Genomic DNA, 25,768 nt, shown 5'->3' on the forward strand with positions numbered 1-25,768 from the left:
CTCTTTCAGTTCTTTGTAGATTATCCCAAACAGCTTTGTGGATTTTTTTTTTTAAATGAACTCAGTACCAGGAGGCTAAAGCTAAACTGACTTCAGATCTGGCTGGTTGCCCAAGACAAATGAAGGGCGCAACAGGTAATGAATGGTTATTCCAGATCATGATTGTTTTTATTTTTCCTGGTTATTTCAGCAAGCTTGAAGTAAAGGAACTGTGTCTGTTCTTCTAAGTACAGCATTATGCATCAATATCTACATCTCGGGTGTATAACAAAGATGCATTCAGGTCTAGCACCAACATAGCTTAAAATCCTCACAACAGTAGAACTGGAGTAAAAGAAGTTCTCTGAAGACTTCCTAAGTATAAAATTGAACTTTAGAGCAGTAACCCATGATTTATATGAAATAGTCCTGAGAAAAGGTATAAAATGAAAACAAAAGGAAACAGAAAATCTACTAGAGGTTAGACAATCACAATCTTGTGCAGTTCCAGAGAGTCATTTTTGCTGCAGTGACATTAAGTAAATCATTGGTAAGCAGAAGTAAAGATTAACAGTATGTTTCCAGTTCATTCCTCTTTGTTTTTTCCAGTGCATCCAGTCATGTTTTATACCAATTCTTGTAATAAATTATTATAAAAATAGCTTAGGATTAGCAGACTAGTGTACCTACTTAAGTTACATTGACTTTGCTGTGATTCTCTCCATTCAGCAGAACACTGCAGCATGAGTGCCTTAGACTGTAAGCTAAGTGTCTGGGTATACTCCAGGTAGATCTTCAAAGTTTGCTGCTGGTAAGTAAGAAATAAATTAATAGGAATAACAGCTCCCTCAGCATTTGCCTCTCCTTAGTATTATTAGAGTTGAATTTCTCTTAAGCCATGGTCTACTTGGGTGGTGTAAGGGAATTCCACACAGTAAGATTTGCACATTTTCAGTATTAAACATTATTAAAACAAAGAAAGGTTGGACATTGGAACAGGAAATGTCTGCTTTGGGGGGCTCCATCACACCTTTTAAAATTGAAGACATCCAAAAGAAATACATTCTCAGAAGCTAACACACATATTGGTGTGGGAGCATGCATACACACACACCTGTTAGCTAAAGCAAAGGGCACATGACTTAGGACAAGATTTAATTCAAAATATTAGACTCCAGAAATAACACTTTGAACTAGACAGTATACATTGCAGTTACTCACAACTACACTCCAAACCAAAGGCTGCAAGAAGAAAATAAGTGCCTGAAAGAAGGATCCAAAACTTTAAGGGAAAGTCACGTGGAGTTAGCCTACAGAAATGCCAGAGAAGAGAAATCCCAGTCTTTACAGAGCTAACATATCCTCTCCAGAGCTATAGAAACATCTCCTTATTTCATCTTACATAGGTATCTGTACTCCAAAAAAAACCCACAAAGCAAGCAAACAAACAAAAAAAGCACAATCTGAACAAAACTCACTCTTGCAAACCAAGCGGTGTAGTAGTCACACCTCTTGCTGAGGCTGATGTTCCCGGAAGAAAAGACCACCAGAATGAAGAGCTATTTAGGGAGAGGTTTGGTTTAGGCATTCATATTATACCTCAGCTTAATTCCTGCTTTTATTTAAGAACTTTTAACATCTTTTTATCTGTTCTAGAACATAGTTAATAGATTATCAGAGTCACAAATCCTACGCTATTCCTGTGCTTTCTAGGCACAAATTCTGCCTTTAACTAAGTCATGCAACACAGACCTGAAGACTGACCCATCCTTTGAAAAATACTCAAGTATTGACTTAGGAGAGTTACCAGTTGGAGCTCAAATAAATAAAATAAAGATAATCACTACCACTAACCCCTCTCCCCTTATTCCATGGTGGACTTAACTCTAAATTCAACCCTACATGTAGCGACAAATCTTTCAAAGCTCACTATTTTCCAGGACAAGAGGATAATTTGCTCCAGCTGAGCCCAGCACTCACCCACTTCACTCCAAGGACAGGCATCTGTGGCTCATCTTTTGCACAGGGAAAGAACGTACCAGCCCCTTGCTAGCTACTGGCTGCGTCATACACACCTTGTCAAAGTGATCTACTTCATTTAAGATGTACAGATCCAAAATTACACAGCCCAGAAAATAAAGAAAGCAATCATTTTATTCACTTGACACATGCCATCTTGAGTTCAATTTGTTACAGTAGTTAATAATTCACCAAAAAAGAATAGAGTTTTAAAAAATAACTTCTTTGTTCCTTGCAGCAGAGGATTAAGACATGGTGCGCTGGGCAACTGGTATAAGACAAACGCTCCACAGAAGTAATTGTATTTCTATTGCACATTTTTTGGAAAACTTTATCACTTTCATTGTCTTTGTACCTCAGAGGCAAGAATTATTACATAGAAAGGTCTGCTTCCTTTCTCAGCCATCTTTTGAAATGACTGGATAGTAGTTCGTTACTTGTGGGCATTTGTTTTTTTTTGCTGACAGCGCTGCATCCAGTTAGGACGGATATTTTCCACCTGACCACCCGCCCAAATCACAACTACCGACCACAAACTCTGCGTCGCCGATACGGCCCGCGGAGTTCACCTGGCAGAAGGAGCTCCTCCTTGGCTGTGGTGAGGTTTACAGATGTCACCGAGCCCACAGCGCAGAAACGACCCCGGCCACCCAGGAGGACACGGTGCCAAGGCACAACCACCGCCGTGGGTCTCGCCACTCTCTGCTCCTGCCTGGCGCCAGGCTGCGGCAGCTTCGCCAGCGCGCTCCCGCCATGCTGTCTTTCCACCCCGGCAATCGATGAGGGCGTACGGCTGCCCACGGGGAGATGGACGCTGTGGCAGTGTCCGCGTGGAAAGAGGGCCTACCTACCCCAGAAATCCCGCACCGGCGTTTCGATGGAGCTCTGGCTTCCACACGTTATGTGCACCTACCGCGAGCACGTGCAGCGGATGTATAACGCGTGCCAGGCAGCGGACGTGTAACGTCTGCGCTCCCCACACGCTCTGGGGACGGAGCCCATGTGGAAACCTGGCTCTCAAGCCGCCGCCCCCAAAACCACAGGCTGCGTTTGGGGAGCGAAGCCACGGCCTCTCACCATCCCCCGAGGGCCCCCTCCCGCCTCCGTTACCCACGCGTGCGGGGGAACGGCCCCGCAGCGCGGCCGCCCCACGCCGCTAGGCCCGGCCGGGCCGACCCGGGCCAGGCCTAACCGCGGCGGAGCGGGGCCGCGCCGCCCTCCCGGCCCAGGCCGCAGGGGGCGGTCCGGGCCCGGCGCCTCTCGCCCGGGCGCAGGCGCCACCGTGAGCCCGCGGCAGAGGGCAGCCCGCCCGGAGACGGCGGCTCCATGAGCTGCCAGGTAGGTGCAGTCCGCCGGCGGCCCTGCCGAGCGGGCCCCGGCTAGAGGGCGGCGCGGCTCCCTCGGCGGGGCAGAGGCCTGGGTGGCGGGAGCGGGGCACGGATCCGCGCTGACTTGCGGCCTGCCGCCCCCTCCCCGCTCCCTTTCTGACAGCCGGGGCGGGGGGACGGCGAGGGAGCTTATCTGCGTTAACAAAAACCGCCCCGGGGCACGCGTTGTTTTGGTTCCGGGTGCGTGTGCGGTGTTCCCTCGGCAGGCCCCGCGGCGCTGACGGGCGCCCGTCTGTTCCCCGAGCAGGTGTCGGTGCTGTACTTCGCTAGGAGCGCGGAGCTGGCGGGGCTGCGCGGCGAGAGGCTCTGGGTGCCGCGGCAGCTCACCGCCCTGCAGCTCTGGGAGGAGATCGTCAGGCTGCACCCCAGGTACTCGGGGGCGCCGGAGTTCGGCGTGGCTGGCCTTGGGTTGGTTGGTTGGTTGGTTTCTGGAGAATACAAATTTCAGCGCTTAGAGCGGGGCCAGGGCACGCTATCAGTTCTTCGTAAAACCAGCGGCGTTGCCTCCTGCTTGTAAGCGGTAGCAAGCGGTGTTTTGGCCGGTTGGGAACGCTGTAGCTGGATGGGTGCGCGAGGAGAGGCCAGGTCCGGTGGGCCGGGACTGCGGGCGAGGGGTGCCGGGAGGCGCGTGGCAGCCCGGAGGGCCATGGCATGCGGGAAGACCGAGCCGCGCCACTGACGCAGGTCGGTCAGGCCCTGGTGCTCTTTGGGGGTGTCAGCAGAAATCCCCCCCTCGGGGAGAGGCTGAGGGAGGGTGCACAGCCTGGTCGAGAGTCAGTCTGACAGGCACAGGTGCAACGCTGTTTTGGAGCGGGGAGTTAAAAGAAAACACGCTAAGGTAGAACAGAGGTCGAGGCCCTCGGGATTTAGTGCTGAATGCACTGGAATTTCATGGACTTTGGACTTGGGTGCCCAGGTTTTCCTTCAGGCACCATCCTCCTTTATTAGATCTGCTCTCAAAGGCTATGAAAAAAGTTAACTATTCAGCAATGGCATGTGTTTCCAAGTGAGAAGCTCTAACCAAATCTTAGACCAGGGGCCTTTTTCTCACAGAGAGTTGAGACTAAGTGTGTTTTGGGGGAAGAGACAGTAGGGAACGAGCGTAGTTTACTTTGCAGCCTATTACTCGATGTCAGAAGCAGCAACATTAGTACCTTTGGTTGGTTTGCCATAGTATGTCGACCTTGTCCTTTTATGAATGATGACTTGGGGCAGTGTATTTTGCATGTGCAGGTACTGCACAGCGACCTGCTTGGAAAATGCTTCTGCTCCTAGCTTTTCTGGAAGAGCTCAACATAATTGCAGGGCATTGACCACAGACTTCTATTCACATTGCTAATGGATATTCAAGCTGCAGCTTGAGCCTACTTGGCAGTGCTCTTCAGTTCCACCCGTTTTCCTCAATGAGTGAACTTGCAAGTGATATTAATTAGAGCCCATCCTTCTTATGGGCACTTCAGTTCCGTAGTTGCCACAGTTCCTCAATGGCTTGCTTTGTTTTAGTACAGTTTCTCCCTTCAGTGTGCCTTCTGAGTCAGTGCTACTGTGTTTTGCTCAGCCTGTGCCTTGCCTACTTTTGTCTGTCTGGCTGGTAGGAAATAAGATGGTTTTTACTTGTACCCTTTTGGCGTGCCTACTTGTTTCTAGGCAATACAGCTCTCCACTGTCTGTGCCAGATTTTGTAGTCTCAAACAGTAACAGTTATCCCACCTGCACCTTCCAAAGTAAAACGTTGGCATTCTTTTTCTGGTGTCTTAGCAGTGTTGCCCTCATACTCGCTATGTGATTGCACTTAGTCACGAAATTGACTCCCTGCCTCATGGTATCCAGAGGTGTGGACTTTCACAGCAACATCTCACAGATGTGAAATCAGAAAATACATAGAAGATCTGCCAGAATACACACCGTATCTGCTGTCTGAGTTTTGTTGCCACCCCTTATCAGTCGCGAATTTCAGACCTGTAGCTACAAAGGATGCAAAGCCTCATAAAGTCTTGATATTACATAACAAGAGCAACACTTTGACAACCACTGAATCTTCATGAGATCTCACGAACAGCATCCTGCAATGCTTCTTGACATGTAAGAAAATTGCTCCAGTCCAGCCAGACTGAATCAGGGGAACATTTCCTTCTGATCCCAGATTGGGTGGTTGCTGCCCGTTGAGTTACCTGCTTCTTTGTTAGAAGCTGCTGAAGTGGGTGTGGTATATGTTGGTTCATTCTGACGTAGGCCTATGACAAATCCAGTTCCTGACTTCTGAAAATTATACTGAGTTCGTTTCTCCATAGCCACCACAAGAAGGTCCAAGAGTAGGAGGTGGATGTTGTATTTTTGAAAGTGCATTGGAAGCAGAGTTGCGTAAGTCTTGGTGGTATTTACCTCAGCTGCCCTAGACTGTGCACCAGTTTGTTGTTTAATGAAATCTCATGGTTAAATGCAAACACTCTACTGAGAAACCTGTTTGTGCTCCTGCCAATCCCCCTCAGGCTTGCTGTCATCCGGGATCAAGTGGTTTTTGCTGTTCGACAGGAGTACGTGCTTCTTGGAGATCAGCTTCTGGTCCTGCAGCCCGGAGACGAGGTTGCCATTATCCCACCAATTAGTGGAGGCTGAATCTGCCTAAGTTCTGTTAGGTGGGTATCACTTCTTGCTGCGTTTCCTGTGGAGTGTCATCCTGTGCTAAAATAGTTCATGGATTGTGTATGATGTCCCAATAATCTTTTTTGTTTAGGTCCAGAGATATGATTGCAGTTCTCTCCCTCCACCCTGGTACTCTTTCAAGAGAGTGTAATTTGCGTTTCCTGCTGGAGAGAACCGTTGTGCTGACCAGAAGCTGTAAGCTCGTGCACCAATAAATGATTAACACATATGTAGTAAGTGGAAGAAAATTGCCAGAGAGGTCAGGCATTGTTTTGAATGTGGGTTTTAGGTCTTGTTAATCTTCCGTAGTTGTTTCTGGCTGTCAGTAGATACCCAGCTTGCCTAAATAAGACAATAATGAAGAACCTCCTGCCACTTTTTGACAGAAAAGATGATACAGAAAAAGAATTGACTGCTGCTTAAAAAAAACCCCCAACTTTTGCTGTCAAAGGAACAGGTGTCCTTAGAATAGCTTTATTTCTTTGCATGCTTTCAAGTGCAAGTGCATATATTTACTGCAGCTTTTTCCATTACTGCTGCTCAAAATACTTCTTTTCCTCCTCATTCTTAGGTGAACTGATGACTGGTTTCTACTTGGAGAAATTAGACATGTCTCCTGTGTCACTGAAACAGACTGATAGTATGAGGTCCTGAATGTCCTAGAGAGCGTATTAAACTTTATGATTAGAACTCTAATTCATGTTTATCAGAAATCTCCGTTTTAAACTGTGTTTGATTTCAGGATAAGATAGGGAGGAGGGTCTGACAGTCTTGACACAGGTTTACTAGCACAGTGGTCCATGCTGATTGATTTGATTGTACAGTTAGACTGGGGCCTCAGACTAGTTCTAGTTTTGTCGTACTGGACCAGAGTTTCCTACCAGAAAGGAACCTGTATGCATTAAAAGCCAGGTCACTGCTTGATACTTGCAGTTAATGCTCTCTCAGCAAGTCTGTTGAGAAGTGAATTTGCCATGGAAACTGGTCTTCTGGGGTGAGGAAGTAGATAATGCATGCTTTCTGCAGAAGTTTGGGCATCAGCACTGGATAAGTAGCAGTTTGCCAGTGCTGGTATTGCCAAAACCAACCACAGAGTCTGTTTGGTTTCAGCTTTTCTAGTGAGCTATGGATGAAAGCGAAGATGTGCCAAAAGATTTTATCAAGCTCAAGTCTGAAAAGCTGTCTGTAGATGAAGTGTCAGAGCTGGTCATTTCACCATACTGTGGGGCATTGTCTCTGTTCATTGGTGAGTTTAATATTTCTGAGCTGGATCTCTGGTGTGTTAATGGTCTAATAAATGGAACCTAGATTGTCCACACCCCAAACTCTGTGGGGTGTTTCTCAAATAAATAAATTCCTGGAATGAACCCAGGATGTTTAGAAAACACATTCTGAATTATTTAGAACAAGACCATGGCATCTCTTAAAACAGTTGCACTGGGACAAAGTGGTGAGAAGCTTCCCTGCTGGTGTGGCTATCCTAGGGCTGAACAGAGCAGCAGCTCTGGAGTACAGGACTGCTTCGGAGCTATTCTCCCATCCACTTGGACACAGCTTGTTCAAGGTGGGAAGTGGGATGTTATGGCTATGCAAACCACAGGTCCACACTTGCATGAAAGCTCTTGCAGCTCAGATCTTGGTTGAAAGTAAAAATGTACTAGTTTTCCCATGGGCTGGTGAAAGTCAAGGCTGATAGCTCTGTCCTGTTGCTTAATGTACGTGGTACAGACCTTGAAACCCCTTTGTGCTTAAACCTTAGTGCTACTGGGCACCTGAATAAGGAGCACTTAAACTTTGCATGGGAAAATGCAATAGTAGCAGCTTAGTTACCGTGGAAGATATCCCAGCCTTGGGCATTACAGACTGCAGACTTGTATAATGTGTAAACTAAATTATTCCTTGTATATTAAAGATTGCCCTTGTTCAAAGAATCTGTTTACACAGACATGATTAGGGGAGGTATTCATATTTGTGCAGTGGTGACCTTGACCATAGCAGGAGATCCTGGGTTTTACTCAATACTTATATGTAATACATTATTATATAATAAATACATAATATACAGGATAATAGAATACATATTAGAAATAGATAATATGTATTTATTAACCCAGTGCTTTTGGTTGATAAATCATTTGTGTTTAGGTACTACAAGAAATAATTTTGAAGGGAAAAAAGTGATTCACTTAGAGTATGAAGCATATACTTCAATGGCAGAGACCGAAATAAAGAAAATCTGCAGAGATGTTAGACAGAAATGGCCATCAGTCAAACATATTGCAGTGCACCACAGACTTGGGTATGTATAGCCAGACCCCATCCTTCTGCAAGTGGAATATTAATCCTTGTCTGGTGCATGGCTGTGCTTACATAGTTGCAGAATGTGCAGGAGTCTTTATAAACTGTAATGCAGCAAAGCTGACTGCAGGATCAAGCTCTTGCTGTGGAGCTAAGTTTCAGAAATCGTCTATTCAAAAACATGTGTGTTGGTAGTGTTTGCTGCAGTCCTGGAGGTTCCTTGAAGGTGCTGGTGGGGAGAACGGATTGAGATTTCATTCCAGGGAAGAGGAGGCTGTTGGTTTGTTTTGCCTTTTTTTAAAGAGGTGAAGCTGGCCGCACTTTCTTTTTTCTTCTCTCTTGCATTGAGATGCTGCAGAATATTCGTACTGTCAGATTTAAGTCAAATTATGCCATAGGTAACCTGAAAGCCTAGACTATGGGGAGGGGAGAGGCATGGCAGTTGCCAGCTGTGCTTGCCAGTGAACCTTCTGTTGTTCCTTGAGTCTTGGTTAAGCATTTTCTGTTGTGTTCAAAATGTGGAATACTAGTGTCTGACATGCTCTTGAGCTTTCGCTGTTCATCAGGTTTCTCACTGAAGCTAGCAGGATTCGCAGAGTCTATTGCAAATGCGTATTTGTTTTTCTGTCAGCAGAAGGACCTTAGGAAGTGATCGCAAAGGGTAGTATTACCTCTGAACAGTAGTTTCCTTAGGTTTCCGCTATAGTCAACAGAGAGAGTGATTCTCTTGAGGGCAGCTCAAAGCATTTAAGCTTAGATTTTTCCTGTGAACTGTTTGCCAGTGGAGTCTTGCTACAGAGGGAGGGATGGGAAGCAACTTTTGGGAATACTACCCTTGTGAGGAGCAAAACAAAACCTTGTGCTACTTCTGCCAAGTTTGGAAAACAACACACCAAACAAAATGTCCTGATTTGAAGACAGAATTTGCCAAAAATTAAGTTTCATTGCAAAATGTGCGTAGTTGCAAGCACTTAATTTCTTCTGTCAGAAATTTTTGTGCAAACTGAGATGATGTCTTAGGTCTTCAGATAAGAAATGGCTGTCCCTAACTTGTTATTGTTCATTATTAAGCCAGTTTCAAGTGAGTTACCTGTGCATTGTTACAAGTTAGCAGTTTTCCTCTCCTAATTCCGTAGACTTTATTTAAAAAAAAGAAGATAGAATGGAAGAAGAAAGCCTATGTCTGGTGGGTTTATTTATTGTAAAGCGTGGAATTCTCACATCTGGTACTGATTTTGGTTGTGGTTTTCTTTCTTTTAAAAAGTGTGTAATCTTTTGGACATGGCTTGACACTTGCTCAGTATGAATGAGTCAGGAGAGCGTGTGGCCAGAACACTGACGTGACATGGCCACAACTTTTGTGTGCTCTTGATGTTAAGCATTAGCTAAAGCTGCTGTTGTTCCTCTTCTCTCCCTAGTGTGGTTCCAATAACTGAAGCAAGTGTAATTATTGCAGTCTCCTCTCCACACAGAGCAGAATCCCTTGAAGCTGTAACGTACTGCATCAATACCTTAAAAGCATCCGTCCCAATATGGAAAAAGGTATGTTTGAGGACAAATTTGATTTTAGGCCTGTGCCAGTCTTCAACAGCTGGTCTAGAGGCTGCTGCTGCTCTTCAGGGAAGGAGCTGAAGCATTACAGGCAGCAGTTGCTCCTGATGGGTTGCCAGTGTCTAGCACCAGTGGGTTTCCTCTAGTGCAGCCAGGCCCATCTGTGGCAGGAGGGGCACCTGGAAGGCCCTCCCTTGCCTGTACCATCCAGCTCCTCTTCCTTTTAATGCCATCCTGGGGTCAAAGTGAAGGAGTCCTGAGGTCTCCTCTTTTGAGTGGCAAAACTCAGTTCTGCACAGGCTTGTGGAATAACTTGGAGTCAGCTTTGCTTTAGACAGCATTGCAGTTTGCAAGTAAAAGTGCCATTTCTTGTCTTTCCATTTCCCCCTCATCCCTGTGGCCTTGAGAAAGCACAAAGCATTAAGCAACAGCACACAATGAAGGGATGAGCAGAGGTCCCAGAGCTAGTATGGGCACACAACAATGTGTGGAGAGACCAGCCCTAGTCTAGAAAGAGCCTTATTGCATAACCACAGTATTGGGTGCAAGCAGTGAACATTACCTCTGCCTTCTCTCCCAGGCTGAGCTTGGCATGTGGTAGCAGTGATGTTCTCCGCATTAACCCCACTTTCCTGACACCTCTTTTGGGAGTCTGGAGTTCTGTGGTCTCAGAAAGAATAATCGGCAGCTCAGAGCCCTGCTGAATTTGCAGCTTAGGACTGAGCAGCAGTCCAGTCTGTCCTGAAGATCTAATACTTACTCTATTTTGTGTATTTTTGTCATATTTTTAATATTGACGTTTTGTATACACTTCAGTACTTTCCTAAAAATGATGGTACGGTAGGTTAACATAGTGACATAGAATCACAGAATGGCAGGGATTGGAAGGGACCTCTGTGGGTCATCTAGTCCAACCCTCCTGCCGAACCAGGCTCACCTACAGCAGGCTGCACAGGACCTTGTCCAGGGGGGTCTTGAATATCTCCAGAGAAGGAGACTCCACAAGTGGGCAGCCTGTTCCAGTGCTCTGTCACCCTCAGAGAGAAGAAGTTCTTCCTCATCTTCAAACAGAAATTCCTATGCTTCAGTTTGTGCCCATTGCCCCTTGTCCTGTTGCTGGGCACCACTGAAAAGAGTTTGGCCCCATCCTCCTGACACCCACCCTTGAGATAATTATAAGCACTTATAAGGTCCCCTCGCAACCTTCTCTTCTTCAGACTAAACAGTCCCCGCTCCCTCAGCCTCTCCTCATAGGAGAGATGCTCCAGTCCCCTCATCATCCTCGTAGCGCTCCGCTGGACTCTCTCCAGTAGCTCTTCATCTTTCTTGAACTGGGGAGCCCAGAACTGGACAGAGTACTCCAGATGAGGCCTCACTAGGGCAGTGTAGAGGGGAAGGACAGCCTCCCTCGACCTGCTGGCCACACTCCTTTTGATGCACCCCAGGATTCCATTGCCCTTCTTGGCAGCCAGGGCAAACTGCTGGCTCATGGTTAACCTGTTGTCCACGAGGACACCCAGGTCCCTCTCCGCAGAGCTGCTCTCCAGCAGGTCCACCCCAAGCCTGTACTGGTGCATGGGGTTGTTCCTCCCCAGGTGCAGGACCCTGCATTTGCCCTTGTTGAACCTTGTTGAACATGTGAAAAGGGCAGTTTCATATGTGAGTAGTGTGTACTCTACAGCTTTTACATAATTTCCTCTAGATCTCTTTCTTGAATGGACTTCAGTTTAGATGGGCCTTTCTAAATTTAATGAGGCTCAGTCCGAGGTTCAGCATCTGCCCACATGTGTGTCAGTGTGTTCTAAGGGTGCTGCCCTCTTTGCTGTTTGCCAGCCAAGTGCTGTGTAGTCCTGTTGTGATCAGTAAATAATAGCACGATGGCTGTTGTTTGGCCTGGCTTGTGGCTGTATGTTGCAGTCTCCCACAATATTTCCTATTCTTTGTTTATATTTGCAGGAGATTTATGAGGATGAGTATTCTTGGAAAGAAAACAAGGAATGCTTTTGGGCAAATTCTGAAAAATAACTGTACTTTTTTAAAAATAAAGTGTTACTGTTCCTCTGTTCCTAATGAGCATATTGGCTTAGATTTGAGTTGTTTTTACAGAGAATCTATATGTTTTTAAGCAGTTGTAATAGGCATTTCAATCTGAATAATTTAATTATGACTGAATTAAATTAATGAGTATTAATTAGGGTTTTAAAGTGTTCTTGACTCTGCTTTGAAATCATCTCTTTGTACATTTTAACGTGGAGTCAGTTTTTAAAACAGTCTTCCCTAAAATTCTTGCTTGCGAGGTGTTTAGTCCTCTGTGATATATACTGCTTTAGTGCCTTTACAGTGGTAGTCTGTGTTCTCTGGCTGCGTGGGAGGTCACAACAGGACAATTGGATTTTTTTTAAATCTTCAAAAAAGTCCTGAGTAGTTTAATTTTATATGACTGTAGCATAAGTTTGCAAGCTTTATGCTATTTTGACATCTTGTAACATGAAAGCTAGTTGAAGTAGATTAAACATTTTGGTACAGGCAGAGAAGAAAGTATAAACTATACCCCAGAGTTATTAACTTTTTAGTAGTGGTTATGTTCCAGTAGCTCATTCTCACAGAAACATTTTTACTTTGCAGCTGATATTACAAGTCCATGGCATTAAAAATATATGGACAGACCTTGATTCAAGTTAGATCTAATACTCTAGCAGCAACAAACTTGCATTAGCAATAACATGCAAACCTGTAACTACTTAATGATGTGTAGACATGATTAACTTTGAAGAAGCTTTTATGGCTGCGTAATTGTATAGTGCTGCATTACAAAAAAAAAGCCAGCTATTATTACAAATAGACAACTATCAGTTTAATTATAGTAGTTTGACTTTAAACTTGTTGGGATTCAAAGTCAATGAAATGGAGTAGTTTCTCAAAGGAAAGTGAGTCTATTGAACTTTTGCAGTTTATATATGCATTTATATTCACATTTATGATTGTAATAGTTTTTATTTTGTTACTCTTTTCAAACCTAGTTAAAAGAGAAAAGGACTGACATAGTATGCCTGTGCTTCCACTGGAAACAATGGGCTACTCATCTGAGTAAGATCATTTTATTTATGATATTGTACTGTGCCATGATAGTGTTTAGATGCTAAGAGTTCAAAGTCCCATTTTGTATGGCATTCTTACTAATACTGAGGGGCAGTTTTATCTAGTCATCATTATCAATGTAGACAAGGTAGATACAAAGGAAGGGAAATGAGGTAAAGCAAAATGATTTGCACGAATTTATGTATCATTATATCACACAACGCTTAAGCCTCAGCTGTATAATCAATTTCATTGTGTCTGTAGTAAAAATCTATGAACAGCTGCTAGCTGAGAAAAATGGGTGATGATCTTTTTTCCCCCCAGTGATCTCAATCAGTTTTAATACTCGTGATGGCTTCTGTATCTGGATTAAGTAAACCCCAACGAAACATAAAACTTCAGGCAGAAGTATGGTTAAAGTGTGCTTGTTAACTTACTGATGCGCTTTCCTCAGTAGAAGTGAGCGAGTCATTCCTCTGCAGGACACCAGCTGCTTCTTGCATGCTTACACATATGCAGCCTCCAAACCATGTGGGCCCTATTATGTAGGCAGCACTGAGCAAGTTCAGGGTTGAATTTTCCTTCACTCTGGAGGCTGGAGAGAAGCCCTCTGCTATTTGAATGTCATTTTTACTGGGAATTGTACAGAATCGTGAGTACGGATCACTTCCTCTGTCAAATAATTCTTTTTGTTTTTTAGAAATAAATAGAAATACTCAAACTTTTCCATTTTTGGTGTTCATTTCTCCGTGTTTGTGTTTGCTGTTATTACCATGTAGATAATTAGCATATTAATTTCACAAAAATAAATGGCTAGCTTGCCTTGCAGTGGATGGTTTATGAACGAAGTAAAATCCATGAAGTGCTTGATTAGTGGTGCTGTGCTCTGATACAGAAAAATAGTGGTATTTAGAACAGTTAAATGTACTTGGGGCCCTGTGATCAGGGGCAGTTCCTGTGTTGAAGTAGTGCCTCTCCAGTGCTGCAGTCTCCTGGAAGATTTCTCCAGGGTGACCTTAAGTGCACCTTCCCCATCAGCAGTGCAGCTGGGAAGGAGGGTGTAGGAAAGAAGAGAAAGAATAATTGTGTACTTCCCCACAGTGACCAGGAACAATGAATGGAAGAGATGTTGTACTGAGTCACAGCTGAGTGTTACAATGTGTGTACGCTGCCATGGTCAAAACAATGAAATGTCATTTTGTGTCCCTAGCTGTGCATGAGGCAAGTACTGCTTTGTTCTGGAACAATGATGTATCAGTCTTGTGTAACTTTGGGTTCTTCATCTGGCATCTAAAAGCGAAATGGAAATGCCCCTAGGAGGTGTGATGTGCATAATTAAATGTAAAATGTATCTCACTGAAATTTAAGTCCATACTCCGAGCTTGGTGTTCCGGCTCCCTCTGTAGGGCTACCCGCTCTGCTAGGGTAATATTATCATAAGAGGGCAAATTACTGTGTTCTAAGATAGCTGCCTAAGGCTATGTCTGAAGTGACCCAGAAGTGCTTCCAGATTTCCAGGCCAGGGGATGAGCCCCAGCTGTGTCTGACGGCGTGTCTGGGGAGGATGTGGCCGCGCATGTCCTGGCTTCCACACATGCAGGACTAGGCTGCTGGATGAGGGCTACCTTGTGTTCTGGTGAGGTCTGTGAGTGGGATGATAGGCAGCTGCAGATCAATATCCAAGGGAGTCCTAGCTTTCTGGGGCAAGTCCAGCTGTTTCTCTGCCTTGGCTATAGGGGAGGGTAATCCCACCCCTCTGTGCCTCTGCCAGGTGTGTCACAGCGTGCTGCAGAAGTGGTGGCTCCAGGTGCAGACAGATGTTCCTGGGAATAGACGCTGCAGACCAGAGGGTCATCGTCTGATTCCTGCAGAGATCTGCCAGATGTGTGGAAGGGATGCTCATGTCTTCAGAGCAAGAACTTGTTGTTCTGGAAAGATATCTTGGTCCTGGCTGGCAACATTTGAATACACTGATCCATCCCTTTGTCTGGCAGAATGTCCATATACCAGCATTGCTTGATTTTATAAGTTCCCTGATATTGGTCTTTTGTTCTGCTCTGTCCCCAGGAGAAGCTCAGCCCGATGCATACTATGAAAACGGTGACTGATGGATTGCGATGAACTGAACGGGGTCGGGGGGGGGGGGGTCGGGGGGGGGGGGATGGGACCATGATGTGGGGAGCCTACCCAGGAGATGGCAGCCAAGAGGTGGCAGCTGCCAGGTGCTGGCTGTGCTGGGAGGCACAGGCACTTGCTTCGCCTGTCACCCATGAAAGGGCCACGGTCGCACTCGGGAATGAAGCCTTCAGATTGCTCAACCTTAAACTAGATTTTTGGCTAGGCTTTTCTCTCAGCTCACTTTTCCCGTTGCAGGAATGTGTAGTTTTATAGACGTAACACATTCATTTGCTCTATCAAAAACATTAAAAGGAAAAATCTGCTAAAACTAATTATTAACAAAGTGAAATTGTCTGTGAAACCAGACAGTGCTACTTCTTGCCCCCCAAAAAGCTCTGAAAACTTGATCTTGAGCTCTTCTATTAAGTGTCCTGTGGAGGTATGTGGAAGAACGAGAGTTAAGAATAGGCTGATGACTATAAATCAGCAGCTTCTTTGAGTGCCTTAGGCTTGCTTTTTAAAAACAAACCAACCATACAATTTGATGTTGTGAAGTGTTACAAAAATTAACATCCTGATGTATCTTCATAGTAGTTCTGTTTTAAAACTTCCATTTTGACTATTTTAAGAGAAAGAGGCAAATACATTTTACAAACTGCTAGCACACCATAGCCTGTGATTGCATATGAATAATTGATCATAAATGAGGGCAGAAAGGTTGACTTAAAAGATAGGACTCAACTCCTCTCAGGCTTTGAAAACTGATACAAGGACATACTTGGCTCCATTTTAGGTAGTGCTTTTTCAGTAGTATTTCTTCTCTTTAGGGTGCTGTTTAAAAATAAATGAGTCTGTGTTCAGCAGTATTCTTGTTTTTATTGTAGTAACGCTGTTAGGCTCTCAGGTAGGCACCACAGTGATACAGTCCCTGCTCCCTTAGAGCTTACATGCTAGCTTTCAGAAGTCGGTTTGATTACAAACTCTTGTACATCCCCATTCTACACTTAGGCTCATATGAAACTAACTCTGATTTTGGACTTGATTCTAGTACTTCAAGAAGTCAGCAGCTAGATTTCAAGACCAGAATCAGATGTAACTTGAGTTTGCTCAAGGTATTCCTGACTTTTCTTGCTTCAGGCACAAACGGAAGCACATGCTGAAGCTCAACATTTCAGAATATTATTTCACCTGTAACATGCTGTTTTATAAAACTAAAAAAAAAAACCAGCCTCTTGCGCATAGTACAAAATATACATAATATTTCCAGCATTATTTGCGGCTTAAAAGTGCAATAGACTCACCTATTACAAAAACTGAATTAGCTACTTAAGTATTAATTGTAAAAGAAAAAAAACAACCTAGTAACTTGAAGTGGTTAGGATACAAAAACCTTACCCATTGCTATGCCTTCCCCTTATTTTGGGAAAAAGTATTATGTCCAGGCTGGGGGGAAAATCGTGTTGTCTGGGTCAACATACAACCCAGTGAAGACTAGTGAATTGAATCATTGCTACCTGATTGATAAACTGTTAAATCCCCAAAGAAGCTGGATGTCAGATACGGACATGTACCTCCCACCAAAGGTGGAAGAAGGAAATCTGGCTGAATGCCTGAATTTCCCTTGCAAGCAGCACCAGAAATGAGAGATGCTCCCCTCTGCTGCTTTGTGAAATTCCCCCTCTTGCCTGGAGTGCGTGACCCTGGTTATGCAGGAGCTTCCCACACATATGGATGTAGGATTTTGTTTTCTTCCTCACAAGTTTATACAAGAATTGAGGCAGACAAATTTTTATCTTTACTTTCAGAGCATTTTCCCTCAGGGTTTATAATTCCAAGTCAGAGCTTATTCTTTAGCTTTATGCAATTGCCTCTTTTTTTTTTTTTTTTTTAACTTTTAAAATAACTGTTTTAGTCACAAACTCGGCTGATGGCAACAATCTTGTTTGACAATCTAGATCAGAATCTGGATTGTTTTTTAGGAAAAAAAACCCCACCCCAAAACATAACATTTCATAGATACAAAATAAATCCAAAACACATACAAAACTACACTGAGTACAATCCAGCTGTCACTGCAAATGGAGCTGTTATTTGCCAAAGAGATGGCTGTCTCCTGACTGGTTACTGATTAAAGAAGACTGAGTAAAACTTTCAAACGTGCTCAAGCCTAGTTTTTGAGGAGTCCCTCAGAAATTTATCTGAAAGGTGCCTAAGCATAATTACAATCTAGCTTTGGGGAAAACATGATTTTGGGTTCTGAATCAGGCACATTTAAATGTTTTACTCTTCAAGTAAATCACCTCCAGTTGGAAACAATCTCACTTGCATGGCAGCATACATAAGGACAACACACACGTCTTCTCTCACAATCGATAATAAGCATCGCTGCCAGCTGTGAGAAAGGCAGCCAAAAGGCCAGTTCCCCTGACTGTTACCAGTCTTACAGCATGGGCCTTGTTAAGATTGAGCTTTCATAAAAACCAGGCAGCATAACAGCATGTGATAAACTTGAGGTGTGTGACCAACAAAGCCACCCAAGTGTTGTGCTCAGAGCTCCTTCCAGAGCACTACAGTACTTTACTGTATAAAACATAAGTTAACTTCATCAAGACATGGACATACGGGACCAAATAAAATGTGACAGGTAAGGAGGTCATGCTGAACTTTGGTCTCCTGGAGGGCACTGAGATGCTAAAGAAACAAGTGCAGTAAACAATATACAGAGCTTAGATCTTCACTATCCTCAGTCCTAATATGCATACTTCCTCAGTTGTCATCCCCTTTAGTTCACTTCATGGTCTTGCAATATCTTTTGGTACAGAATTAAAGGCAAGATCTTGACTGTCTTCCCTATTTACGTCAAAAGCCAAACTGATGTCAGAGCGATTGTGAGCATAAAGCCCAGGGTAACAGTAGTGGTAGTGCTTCTTGAGATGAAATCTGAAAACCCAATCATAACATTCCAGAGAACATGTTGCAAGTGATTTGAATTTAGTATTTTCTTGAGAGAAGGTATGCAGAAGGCAGTTATATACATACCATTTGGCAATATTTCACCAAAACAATATACTTCAGTAATTTAGTTGTGACCTTAGTGCAAGGAATATGGTGAACTTTTGGAACTGTTTGCCCATCCAATTGTCCTGTGGCACCCAGACAGACATCTTCATATGCAGTTCCCACTTTATAGATCAGTTGACAAAGGTTTGCTGGTGCAAATTATTTCTCTAAAACAATAAGGATGGAGCTAGTCAATGAAAAAATGAGTTTTCTTCTCCCAGTCTGGAAGCAGTATTCACCACACATTCATCATCAACTTAATAGAAAATGTCCTTGACACATATGGTACTTGTCAACTGAATTACGAACTGATGCTGTTCCACAATAATCTGAAATAAATTGCTCTGTTTCACTCTGCAGTGGATCAGGAGAAGGGCTGCTGGCACAATATGTTACTGTAAACTCCGGACCTGCCAGTTCTAAGGGCTAAGTTTGTTTGAAAGGCAAAAATTTACAAGAAAAGGCACTATAAATCATTTTTGAAAGAAACAAACTGTCCTGCAGTTACTCTTATAATAGAGTAGAATCTGTAAAATATTTTCATCTATAAAAAGACAGTTTCATTAAAAATGTTTAAATGTTACTAAGCTTTAAGGCACTCCAGCTGAAGAACCGACTGGATCGCAACTGTTGGTGGCTCAGATCTCTCTTTATCGACATGACTTATCATCTTCAGTCTTTGTCCTTTGTGAGTTCTGTAATTTCATCGACATCTTCTATATCCTGTGTCATTTTCTCATACTGTCTCTTGAAGAATCCAAGCTGTGAGAAGGATTCAATTAACACCACATCGCAGTGAGTCATTCATAGTTGTATTTCTCAGCTAAGCTAAGTAGCGTGATGGTAGAAATGCACATGTGTGCATGCACACACATACAGTGTTTGATTTATAGACAATTCCTAACTCTAAAATGAAAGGAGCTGGGCCTTAAACTCCTGCCTCGTGCAACCAAACGCCACAACAGCAGTGCTGAGCAGCCAGTTGTCTCCCTGCCAAGATACAAGCATCTCCATGCTGCCTTGGTGTGCCAAGGAGCCCTTCAAGCACATAGAAGAACTTTTCTGTCCCCTTCATCTAGGTGTCCTATGTAAATGACTTTTTGCCATTGCCCTACTCTCTTCTCTTTTTGTCTGTTCAGTGTATATCCTCTGCTCCGTGCTTCTAATCCCCAGCCTTACCCACTGGGAATGTCATGGGAGTTCAGAGCCCAGCTGGGGAGTTACGGAAGGAGGCAGGCAGTGTCAAGAGGAAAAAAGTAGATGCCACAGGCCCTGTTTTGAATCATTGGAAAGTCATTTATCATTTTCACCTTGCCAATTTCTATGGGGATCCACTTCAGAATTTTGATTTTTAAAGCCCTCTAAATGCTCCCATCAAGGGTGCAATGCCAATGCAGTATTATTTGTACCACCAAACTGCATGTGTGGTTTTGTTCGTCACCAGGGAAGAGAGATGCCAAATAAAATAGCCCCTTTCTGCTTTTCTTTTTAAGAATATAAACACCTACTTACTTTCCACAAAACGGCAACCAATACTAACAGCAAGAGGAGGCCAGCCAATATACTGCCAATCACAACACCAACTGGTATCTCAGCTTTCTCATCCGGCTTCATTATTGTAACTGGGATCTGAAAGCAGAGAGATTGTGTGTTAGGGGTTAATGTTAACTGCATATAAAATAGGATTTATAAACCAAATACTTCACTAATCAAGAATAGCTGGACTGCACGCATTCCAGGATCAATGACTGGAACACACGAGGCAGTTACAGCCCTTTCACTGGTGTACACAGGTACCTGGTTACACCACCATGGCACACAGCAGTGCAGTTAAGGATTAGGGGCCCTCGTCACGCCTGGCCATGCACAACAGGCAGAGAAGCAATGTCTTCCTGCCAGCTTTCTGCCTCTCCAGTAACAGGAGGTCTTTCAGAGTTGTCCCTATACTGCACACCATCACTAGATAAACCAGATATGATTGCATGCAGGTGGGTAGTAGTCTGGTGTAGAGCCCCATCTGCTGAAAACAGACTTCTGCTGCATTAGCTGGAGAAGAACTACTTCCAAGTGTTGTCAGAGCCTGTTATCTGTGGTCAGCGACTGTAGGAGGCAATACGAATCACAGAGGCCAGACAGCAGCATGCACTCACTGCATCTGCTGAAATTCTCCCCTCCTGCTGGGCAGGTGCCTCCGTCTCCTTTGCCTGCTGTTCCTACCTTCTGGGAAACTACTAACAGCTTCTTAGATCTTCTCATGTTAATCTGTGTTCTCCTGAGTCAACTGCATCAAGTTTCTGTAAGATGTATGGGTCAAACAGGAGTGTTTCTAGCACACCTGTGTTTCCTGAACGGCAAGCAACACCGCAAGCTCCCAGAACAGCATACAGTGTCTGGAAGTTAGTTTTCAGGTGATACCCTATCTAGTTGGATTGGGTATGACCAACTAACTATACAGTCACGTATAACATAGTTGCTCAGGGAGACATTGCTGTAATATTTATGAACTGTCAAATCTTTGGATTTAATCTTGGAACGACATGCATTTAGCATGAAGGTTTTTTCCTTCCTGAAACATGATAAAAGAAGTCATGTTGGTTTACTTTCTCAGGGTTGCTTGCTCAGTGCATTTGTCTGGTGTAATTTAATCTTAAGCTTTCTGGGAAACTTGCGCTGGACTGACATCTCAGTGATTTAAGTAATTTCTGCTGGAAGGCTCCAGTGTTGTGCTAGGTGTGGCTATGTGTATTCATTTCATTGAGGCAGGATGGCTTTGTGTATTTTCTAACCGAACGGCCATAATGATGATTATAGCAGGTTAATGTTCTGTCCTCCAGCTGGCAGTCCTTTCCAACTTGGAAAAAGTCTGAAAGCTTTTATGCAAAGATACTTAAGCAGTTTCCCCACATAGCATCACAAGGCAATATTCATTCATTCGGCTACATAGCAACCCAGCTCATCCAAACTAAAGAGCCAGTCTCATACGTATGTGCAGTTTGCCTGCTAATGCTCTCTCTGTTAGATTAACAGTGAAGTGGCACTGTTGGGAAAGGTAAATCGATGCCCAAGAACAAATACCTGCCCTGAAGTCAAGTTGTGGTCAGTAAGACACCACGTCTGGGATTCACCTCATCTAGTGTTATATATACAATATAGTTCCTTGGCTTCCAGTGGAAAAGGATAGGCTCTTTTAGGATCTAATTCACCCTACTTATTTTCAGAATCATCTTTAAGATGAGATGAATTGCATCTCAGAAATACCTATTCTTTCTACTGATTAGAGTTTATAGAAGGGCTAACTCTGATGTGCATGACTATTGTAGATATTAAATTGGATGAATCCTACTGCCCTCATCTAAAATAACAGGGTAAGTGGGGAAATCCACTCAGATTGCTTCTGCACTGTCCTTTTCCCAAGGAAGTGTGAAGGGCAAAGAAGGAGTATCACTGCTGGCCTGCCAAGAAGTGTATGCAGTGTTGGGTACTGACTGCATCACTGAAGTGTCCAGGCAAACTGTCTGCCATAGAGAGAGTGTACCTCCACCAGCTGGCACATTTTCCAAGACTTCTTGCAGGGCAAGAGGCTATCGAGTAAAGATCAGGCTGTAAGCCTCACCGAAAGCCACTGTGTTTCTTAGAAGCCCTGTGGATAACTTTCAGGATCTGTTCAGCCACTGCCTTGGAGCTGTAAAAGTCCCAGCTGCAGATGTTTCAGTGGCTGGCTAAGGAATCACCTTTTATTTGTCAACGGAGTTAATCAACAGTCATTTGAATAATTAAATTCTGGTTCTCCTGAAATCACCAACAAAACTGCTGGTAATACAAATTTTGCAGTATCATGCTCCAACTGTGGAAAAAATACCTAGTAATCGTGGTTTATGATCTACCTGAAAAATCTGCGCAATTGATGGGAATATTTGTATTGTGCATTAATGAGTTTCATCTCCTGGCAGAAATAATACCATGCCACAAAGCTGAGGCACTCAGCACACTTCAAATACAGGCATGTAATTTTTCTGGAAAAGCATGGCATTATTTCTGGAACTACACATATATTCCCTGTGCTTCTTCAGGCACTGGAGGTTTCCATGAATACAAATGGGTCTGTTTAGAGCTTCTGTGCACAAGAATGGAGTGATCCATGAGAAAACAATGACCAAAAATAGTACTGAATTATGGTCTTATTTCCACATTGAGACAGATCAATCAATAACCGCCTTTATACATATTTAACTGAATTTCCCATTGCCTATGAATGGGCTATGCTACACATTCTCACAGGTATTTGACTCCCTTACTAACCTGCATTTTGCTTTTCAGTGGCCTTGGTTATTTTTATGGATAAACCAGGCTGTTAAATGCTGTAAAAATAAATCTAAGCTTAGTATTGCCAAGGGAACAGTGTTCCTCTCAAGACAGGCCAAGAGAACAAGGTATCTTTTATTACAACAAGACTACAGTGCTAATGTATTCTTCAAATGTTGTTTATGTTTGTATACAGCAGATGGAAACCTTGGTAGAAGGATGCTACACTAATAAAGTGGTGGTTTGGAGACATTTATTGAGATTAGCTGTGTCCATATTGTCCACATGACAGCCATTCCAAATGCAAAAAATACTCCACATTCTTTTACAAATGAGATTATTTGCTGAAGACCTATGCCAAACATCTGTCTACAAACGTCAAACCAAATACACTTACAGAAGTAAGACTATAAATCAGATTTGCGAAAATGTTTCCCAGAGCTCACGTATCTACAAAAATTAATTCTGTTGTGGAAAGAGATCCAAATTTTGGTATTTTCATGAACAGAAAGCTAAATGAATTTCAGAAGTTTCTAACTGTGTTTTTCTAATAGTTCTACAATGTATTTGAGATCTACAGATTTTAATTAAGTCTGGTTTATATAGTTGTTGGCTGAAATGAAAACATTTTAGTAACTTAAGGGAGATTCTGTACAGCCAAAAGGATACATTAGTTCAACATAATCAAATATCACCATAGTTTGTAATTTGCTATGTACTCCTGAAGGACACTGAAAATTACATATTATGACTTTAAGACAGTAAAAGAGAAGCTGAAAAAATAGAATTATCTATCACTTACAGTTAGCGTATTCTCTCCAATTATAAACAACTCAGGTTTATGCGTATCGATTTTTGCCTCTGCAGAGAGTAGTAATGTCTGGAAAGTTAACTGAAAGAGAACATTACAAAAACTGTAAAGCTCTATTACAGGGCAAATCAATTAGAATGTAGACATCCCAAAATAATTATCTTGCTTTGAAATGAAGACTTCAGAACCAGAAAATATCACAGTATTAAAATGAAAATGATCTTTTTATTTGTCCTGAGCTAACATGTCTATGACAGTAATAATGTATCAGTAATCCAGACAATTTTGCTGTTCTTACTTACTAGCAATGAAACTGAAGAATGAGCTTTTTTTCTTTAACATATAGTTCAAGCAAAACAGGAGGAGTTGATTAAATATCCATTTTTATAATTATTTCAAAGCTGTCACTGCTGCTAGCAGGGAAGAGATGGGGGGAAGAATAACAGTGAGAAAGGGAGAAATAGCTCAGCAACAAAAGACAGATGGGGATATATCCCTGGCCTTTGTAAGGAATGGAAACTGGATGTTCTTTCCCTTGTTTCGCCCCCTCACCTCTACCCAATGCTTCCGTTTTTCCCCATTTATTTTTTCCTGTCACTATCTGTTCCTCTCCACTGCTCAAATTCTGACTTTGCTCCCTCAGCTTAAACAAAGACGACAAAAGCCTTAAGCCAGTTCCCATTTGGAAAGGGACCTTGTGCCTGATCCCGCTTCCCTCTGTGCGAGTGCCAAGAGTAGAGGAGCGCGGCTGGGCAGGCACTGCCACCTCCCCGCTGCTCTTCTCCCCGTGCGTGCGACAGGCATGGAGAGGCCCGATCTCCTGCAGCACCTCCGGGAGTGGCCTTGGGTTTGTGGGACCACAGGAGCTCCTGCCAGCCACAGCAAGTGCCATGCCTGCTCTGTCATTTTGCCTCCTCTGCCGTTTCACTGTGGCAGGGACCGGTACAGTGGGCTTGATGGAGGGAGTGTGAGCAGCTGCGGGTCCACAGCAACCAATGCACACTGGAATGACTGCCCCTGCAGCATGCAGTTACTGCACGCCTGCACTGTGGCCATCTACCCAAGTGGTCTGTCTTGTGCTCCTAAATGTTTAGAAACCTGTCTAAGCACTATTCAAAGCACCTTGTTAATTCCTAAACACATCTTTCTTTGCTTTGCTGTCCAGGTACCGGCAAGCCTGCAGTCCCCTTCTTGGAGAATGTCTAGTTGCCACTAAATACAAAAGCTGATTATGTGCGTTACTGAGTGCTTGCAAGAATATTTCCACTGAACATTGACAAACAAATAGAAAATAACAAAGTGGGAGATGAGAGGAAAACTGTGACGTGTGGTCTTCCCTTCGCATCACCCAGTGGTAAACACATTATTTCCACTCGCTTTCTTGCGAGGGTAACAACCTTTTGTTCAGGTCTCCACCTTCTGCCTACCTGACAGCATTAACAAGTGGCCTTGACCCAGCTAATTTGAAAAATACAAACTTTAAAGACAGACAGATGCTTTCCTTCACACACTTGCATAAGTATATTACATTATCAACCTGACCTTTTCCTCTTAAAAGCTGAATGCTAAAGCTGACAACAGCCCTGCTGCTGAATGTCAATACCTGCCATAAGACTTGCCAAACTAAGGAGACTGCGTCATGTTCCTGATGCTCTAGGCAAACCCAGGACTCCAAGACAGTTTGGTTGGTTGCCTAGCTAAGAAGCAAACACGGTCTCATTTTTAAAATCTGGTAATTCATGATGAGTTATATCCTGGAGGACACATGGTGATTTAAAATGGGAAAGTTGAGATACTATTGATGGATATTTTTAAGCATGCTGTAGGTCTTTAAGGAAGGACTATTTCCTTGACACCAATTCTAATAAAAACAAAAAATCAATTAAAAAAAATTTCCACACCTTCTCTTACAAATATAACTGGCAGCACTAACAGGCTTTTCATATTTTGTTGTGACTTAAAGTGATCACTATGTAGGCTGTCATGTTCAAAAGCTAAAAGCAACATTATTTTCCAGGCTATGACGATGGTGTACTCTGCTGTCCTGTGTTGGGTTTCGTGGAAACTGTAGTTCCCCTTGAATGAATTTAACAGAAGCAGAAAGTGTTTTTTTCAGCTGTGAAGATTGCATTATCACAGCATTTTCTTGGGTTTTGTGCTGGACTGGAGGCTATCAGCTCTATTACGCAGCCTCACCACTTACTTTACTTTTAGATTCAAGTTTTCAATCTGGAAAAATACACACAACAATGTAAGGTAAAGGAAGGTCTTTCTAGATTGGAAAGTCTCTTTACTGAACTTTGAAAAATATCAGGAGTAACGAAATATTTGAGTATTGGATCCTTCATGAAGATGCAGCTGATACTCACGGCAGCAAAGGTTCCATTCCAGATTCGGGTGGACACGTTCACAAAGTACTCTCCCTTCAGCATAATGTCTTCCAGTTTGCATGTGATAGTACTGCACTTCACATTCTTACAGTTCTTTAAGGGGAAACAGCAAGGAGAGGCAACAGCATGCA

General features: G+C 43.4%; 2 protein-coding genes across 9 annotated transcripts in view; one reads left to right on the forward strand and one right to left on the reverse strand.

Annotated features, from left to right (window-relative positions):
* Positions 1 to 3,236: 3,236 nt before the first annotated feature.
* On the forward strand, positions 3,237 to 25,622 carry MOCS2 (molybdenum cofactor synthesis 2). 8 transcript variants are annotated; one of them, XR_012761923.1, is made up of 6 exons: positions 3,237 to 3,336; positions 3,634 to 3,755; positions 5,876 to 6,022; positions 6,121 to 6,224; positions 9,746 to 9,869; positions 15,024 to 15,101. XR_012761923.1 is itself a non-coding variant. In XM_075411336.1 (5 exons), exons 2-5 carry the CDS (start codon positions 7,155 to 7,157, stop codon positions 24,461 to 24,463), a joined length of 450 nt encoding a protein of 149 aa, XP_075267451.1. In that variant the 5' UTR covers positions 6,122 to 6,224; positions 7,140 to 7,154; the 3' UTR covers positions 24,464 to 25,622. The 8 variants fall into 8 exon arrangements, 6 of the variants coding, with proteins under 6 accessions (XP_075267451.1, XP_075267450.1, XP_075267447.1 ...); XR_012761924.1 differs by lacking the exon at positions 6,121 to 6,224; XM_075411336.1 differs by lacking the exons at positions 3,237 to 3,336; positions 3,634 to 3,755; positions 5,876 to 6,022; positions 15,024 to 15,101 and adding exons at positions 7,140 to 7,275; positions 8,175 to 8,328; positions 24,413 to 25,622 and having other exon boundaries at positions 6,122 to 6,224.
* The window catches only part of ITGA2 (integrin subunit alpha 2), a 69,824-nt gene continuing 59,966 nt past the window's right edge, over positions 15,911 to 25,768 (reverse strand). The window contains exons 27-30 of the mRNA XM_075411330.1: positions 25,617 to 25,730; positions 23,239 to 23,328; positions 19,647 to 19,763; positions 15,911 to 18,896 (exon numbers count right to left, since the gene is read on the reverse strand). Coding sequence (XP_075267445.1) covers positions 18,807 to 18,896; positions 19,647 to 19,763; positions 23,239 to 23,328; positions 25,617 to 25,730 — 411 coding nt within the window. The 3' untranslated portion in view covers positions 15,911 to 18,806. The remainder of the gene's footprint in view (positions 18,897 to 19,646; positions 19,764 to 23,238; positions 23,329 to 25,616; positions 25,731 to 25,768) is intronic.

Source organism: Opisthocomus hoazin, chromosome Z (genome assembly GCF_030867145.1).
Source record: "Opisthocomus hoazin isolate bOpiHoa1 chromosome Z, bOpiHoa1.hap1, whole genome shotgun sequence".
Lineage (NCBI taxonomy): Eukaryota > Metazoa > Chordata > Aves > Opisthocomiformes > Opisthocomidae > Opisthocomus > Opisthocomus hoazin.